Here is a 5,067-nt window from a genome sequence, read left to right as displayed (position 1 = left end):
TTTCTTGCCCTTCGCTCCGACCCTTGTATCACTTACCTTGCCGTTTAATTCTCATCTTTTTTTTTTTTCGCGCTCGTACGTGACTCAGTTCCCGTTAGATATTTATATCTGTCAGCGCTGGGCTGTGTCATAACCGCTGTTTCCTCAGAGCTCGCGTACTCTATTCCTAGTGCCTCCTGTGCTGTCTTGTAAAGCCACGTGCTCGTTAAAGGCGTGCGACATTATTCGGGACGCTTACCGATATGCCTAATTTGCACTGCGCCGTGGTAGGAGGACGTATGTGTATGGCAAGATTGGCCAACATCGTTAATGATTACCGAAAAAAAAAACGAGGCGCAAAATAACGAGAAACGGATAGCACAGCGCTGTCCTGTACATATCTGCCATTCTCGCGCCGAATTTTTATGCGCTGATCAGTAATAATGAACACTCACGAACTCGCCCAATTCAGAGTCATCTTGAAGATCGGCCAAGTTTACACATTGCGCCGTCTATTGTCATATTTGAAGGTATTTTCTTGCGCGAACAAAAGATGGCCCACCCCGGCAAACACGTTTGCCGTCGATCCGTGTATACAGAGAGCGGCAGAAGAAGACAGAACGGCCGGGCGTGTGCGGAGAGGGGTGACGTCACGCTGAGCCGGCAGCGGTGGCGCAGCCTTCGGGCATCTTCCAGGCCAATGGCTCGGAAAGCGACTGCTCCTCCGTGCCGCCCGCCCTCGACGTGCCCGTCACCTGACCTCCCACTGTTAAGCGGAGTTTGGAACGAATGCATAGCCGAGTAGGCGCAAAAAAAAAAAAAAAAAGATGGCATGGACAGCAGAAGAAGCGACAGGTAACTTCCAAGGCGAGCAAATGTGACCATTGAGACAGTTCGAGTGCTAAGAGCAGTTGATTCGGTGTACGACGGGCGTGCGAGAAACGCCGCGTGACGAGTTTCTAAAGCCGCAGCGGAGCGGGCTCTTCCAGGGGAACCACACGTTCACGAAGGAGAGAGATGAGATGCTCACGCCTTTTGAACATATCCACCAATGCATCATTCATTAATTTCTTTTTTAAATGCAGAGCATTTCTTAGCCTCGGCTCTTCCTGCGTCGGACGGCGTCCACAGCTCCGCGTCCGCAGCAGGTGCGCCTCTCCTTCCGTCCTCTCTTTCAACAGCAGCTGGCGCGCGCATGCGTCGTAGTCAGCCCGTTCGCTCCGTCGCGGTCTCGGCGTAACAGGTGCGTGATAGCAGCGCGGTGGGGCGTGGAAGGGCGCGCGCTGCTTGCGCATGCGCGCTCTCCCCACCGTACTGCTCTTCCTCTACTGCGCGCGCTGCAAATATAAAGCGGCTAGCGGTCGCTCGTGCTTCAGTCTCTGCGTTGCTCCTTCCTTCATTGGTTGACGCTCGCTCCCACGTTTACTCGTGTCTGCTACTCCCGCATCACGGAAGAAGCGATGGAAGCAACACTGCCTTCAACCAGTACTGAGGCCCCAATGCTCTGCATTTACTCGTGTTCCCCTCGCGGGAAGGCGCGGGAATTTTTGTCACTCTTTTGTGCCTCTGCTAAAGCAATCCAGCCGATCTGCAGAGTTGTGTGGACGTTCTGTGCCGGCCCAGCGTTCTGGGTAACTCGGTTTGTTCTGATTGAGCGTATACTTTGTCTATGCAGCTCAGAGCGTATATTTGCAACTTGGGGTAGTTTTCTGCGCCTTTTAGGTCGGTTTAAGATATCGTTTCGTTAATTTTGCGTGGCTTAGTTTCTTTTAAGTCAGAATGTCAAATCCGGCTAGCTATCTCCGGTTGCGAGGCCTTGGACGTCCATGACTGCACAGAAGGCAGCGCCTCGTTTTGCTTATCTTGCATCACAACAGTGTCGTCTGGACTCAGCCAATGAGGACTCGCTTGAAATGCACATCTTGAAAAGACATGAAATGAATAATACCCCTGCTACATTAGCGGCCGAATGTCATTTGAACCAAATGTCATTTTACTCAAAAGCCAAGATGTGCTGCTACTCTAGGTTTTGAAACGCCATTCGGCTAAAATGATATTCGAGCCAAATGAGCACCGAGAGAGACATTTGGGATTTCAAATGCCATTTCTAGCACTCTCGCACGCAGCGTCTTCAATCGGCAAAAAAAATGTAATACTTCCGTGCGTAAAACAAACGAAATATTTTTTTGTTAGTGGCACTTTGTTCACTGTACATGTACTTAAAATATGAAATCAACAAATTTAATTTTCATACTCCTAAAACCAGTGGGTCAGTCGCAAAAAAAAAACTACGCAAGACAGCCACCACGTTAGAGCCAATACTGTTGTCTCTTCTAATTTAATATAATTTTACTGCCTTAGACTGCTCCTCAATTTGATTGTTGTATTATTGTACGAAAGCGGAACGGGGCGACAGCAGCGCCACTACAGCGCGGCGAGCTATTGTGAAAGCTTTCCAATGCCATCGAAATCGTAGTGTAGCACGGCGGATTCTGAATGGCATTCGAAGCACCCCTTTTGAGTCAAATGACATTTGGTTCAAATGACATTCGGACCCTAGTGTGGCCGAGGTATTAAACTCAAAACTACGCCCCAGCGTGCGTCTTGCTTCTGTCACGCCTTCGAGCGCTACCAAGATGCTCTCCTGGCCACGTAACCAGACATCCTACCTCCTCGCTTTCGATTCACCGCATCTGCGTCACATCATTGTCACCATTTGTCTATACTCCATATACTTGAAAATGAAGGGGCGGGAATGCTTACTGCCGAATGCTTACAGTTCCTCAGCAGGACCACCATACAAAATTCCCCTGCCCTCACCCCATCCCAGAAAAAACCGCAAAACCACACTGCGACAATTACAAGCAGGAACATTCGTCCATCCAACACGATTGCATTCCTTCTTATTCTCACAATACGCTGATTTATGCACGTTATGCAAGCGAAGAAATGGACAGCTTGACTTAGACTTTTCAACGAATACCACCTATAAACATCTAATTGAAGAATACATTTAACGTTTTGCTGTGTTGCTGAATCAGGAGACAGACAGACTGACCGATAGAAAGACAAAAAGTTTTGCATTTCAGTAGCCCAAGGGAGGCTATCTTCTTTAACAAAGAAAGAATAGACTGTCATACGCAGTCTGCAGAAGCGGTGCCGCAACACGTTTCCTAAAAAAATTAGCAGTGGCTAATTAGCTCGGCTATGCCCAATCCAATCCAATCCAATCCAATCCAATTCAATCCAGTCCAGTCCAGTCCAGTCCAGTCCTGTCCAGTCCAGTCCAGTCCAGTCCAATCCAGTCCAGTCCAGTCACTGCTCCTCGCGCTTGCGCAGCACAGCCCTTCAGGGTCCCCGCGAAACTGCTCAATTTCGGCCAGTGTAGCTTACGCTACAAAAATAAAAGACAGGCTCCCTCTCTAGCCTCGCGCCGTATGCAAGACCCACGCAGCTGGCCTCCCGGGAGCATCGCCTACGGCACTGACGCTTCCAACTGCAGGCCTAGGCTGAGCGCTGCCCGTTTTTGGTTTCCGGTTTTGAATGCATTTTCTTATTACCAGTCTTTCTCAGCATAATCAAGCTTACCTTTTTTTTTCTTGAATCGCTTCTGAAGCCAGCACAACTGCATTGTTATGACGTCGCGCTGTGAATTCTACGCGGTTCTTGATCCGCGCCTTCTCGGTCCCGTTCTGACACGGCGCCAAACAAGAATTCTTTTTCAGGCTCTCCTGGTTGCCAAAGTTCAGCGACCGCTGGCTGGGCACTCACGCAAAACTGATCAATGGCAGCTATTTTTTTGTTGAATGCTCAGCAGGAAGCAATCCATGCCTTGCTAACCAGAACACTGGAAAGTTGAGAGGACTAGACAGTGGCCAAAGCTTTTTATGGGAATACAGGGAGGTTAACCAGAGTTTGGGATCGCCGAGGGCCTACTCAGGAAAGAGCAGAAGACTAAATGGTTGACATGGTTTTACCCACCCATTCGTAGAAAATGCTATTCGGTGTGAATGTCCGCCATATGTTTTGAGTCAAAAAAAGTAACCCTCCACACTGTGCAGTAAAACGGTGAAAAATGAGCGTGTATGATTGAAATATAAGCATGATCTAAGACAGGGACAAGAAAAAGGACCGACGCCAGCGCTTACTATCAACTAAACAAAAAGCTTCACTTCTCGGAAAGCTGACATTCACACGTTATTGCTCTCTGTTCGGCGCAGCCAATAACAAAAGCCGATCAACCATTTCAAGTAACCTTTCGGCACAGCCGCAGCCTCGTGGTTCCTGAAGCGTGCATGACAGTCCAAACAAGACCAACCCTTCCCCTCCAGCCAGGATCAGGCATTAATGACGAAACACCACCAACATTTCACAATTCTAACTTTGGCAAGCGCTCGTTCCCTGTTTCACATACGCACGCGTCCTTCTGCGACCTCAAGAATGCTTCGCAGCCGAGGTTTTGCGTCATGGACGTGAGCAGGTAGGCCGTGGACCGGCACGCGTCTCTAGTGGCCGCCGCAGCCTTGGTGTCGCACACGTAGTCCAAGCAGGCCTTGAAGTCGGCGTCGCAGCTGTCCTTGTCCGCGAGGCAGGTGTCGTAGCAGAGGTCATGCTCGCTGCAGCACCACTCAAGGTTCGGGTGAGGCAGCGCCGACGCCGGCAGGCGGAACGAGTCGATGCCGCAGCCGTTTGCAGACCGCTTGTGCGTGGTGCGGGGAGACGGCGTCTGGGTTCCACCGGAGCAACTGAACTTGCACTTTCCGGGAACGTCAGCGCCGCTTGTTTTGTCGCCGCGAGCTTCCGGCGATGGGCTGGAAATGGACGAGACCAGCAGAAGGCTAGAGACGAAGAGGGTGACGTGTATGGACGACATAGCTGGGTGGAGTTCTGAATATGATGGTGTCGGTGATGATGGTGGTGGTGGGAGTAACGCTGGCACTGAAAATGATGAGAATGATGCAACGACGACTCTTATGAAGGTGATGGTGGTGATGACGAAGACGTCGGTATGATGACGATGGGGGTGTTGGTGTCGAGAATGACGACAACGATAATGATGATGACAACGGTAGTGAAGATTACGAGGAT

General features: G+C 50.2%; 1 protein-coding gene across 1 annotated transcript; it reads right to left on the bottom strand.

The window, feature by feature from the left end:
• Positions 1 to 4,348: 4,348 nt before the first annotated feature.
• On the bottom strand, positions 4,349 to 4,852 carry LOC144159930 (group XIIA secretory phospholipase A2-like). The gene has a single exon (XM_077691581.1). It carries the CDS (start codon positions 4,850 to 4,852, stop codon positions 4,349 to 4,351), a length of 504 nt encoding a protein of 167 aa, XP_077547707.1.
• Between the last annotated feature and the right edge of the window lie 215 nt (positions 4,853 to 5,067).

The sequence above is a fragment of the Haemaphysalis longicornis genome, unplaced genomic scaffold (assembly GCF_048455015.1).
Source record: "Haemaphysalis longicornis isolate Haplotype H1 unplaced genomic scaffold, Haemaphysalis longicornis Haplotype H1 scaffold_10, whole genome shotgun sequence".
NCBI lineage: Eukaryota > Metazoa > Arthropoda > Arachnida > Ixodida > Ixodidae > Haemaphysalis > Haemaphysalis longicornis.
This window is presented reverse-complemented; position numbering and strand designations above follow the sequence as displayed.

Excerpts from the sequence above, each read along its gene's own strand:
- LOC144159930 (XM_077691581.1), bottom strand. The coding sequence starts at position 4,852 with ATGTCGTCCATACACGTCACCCTCTTCGTCTCTAGCCTTCTGCTGGTC.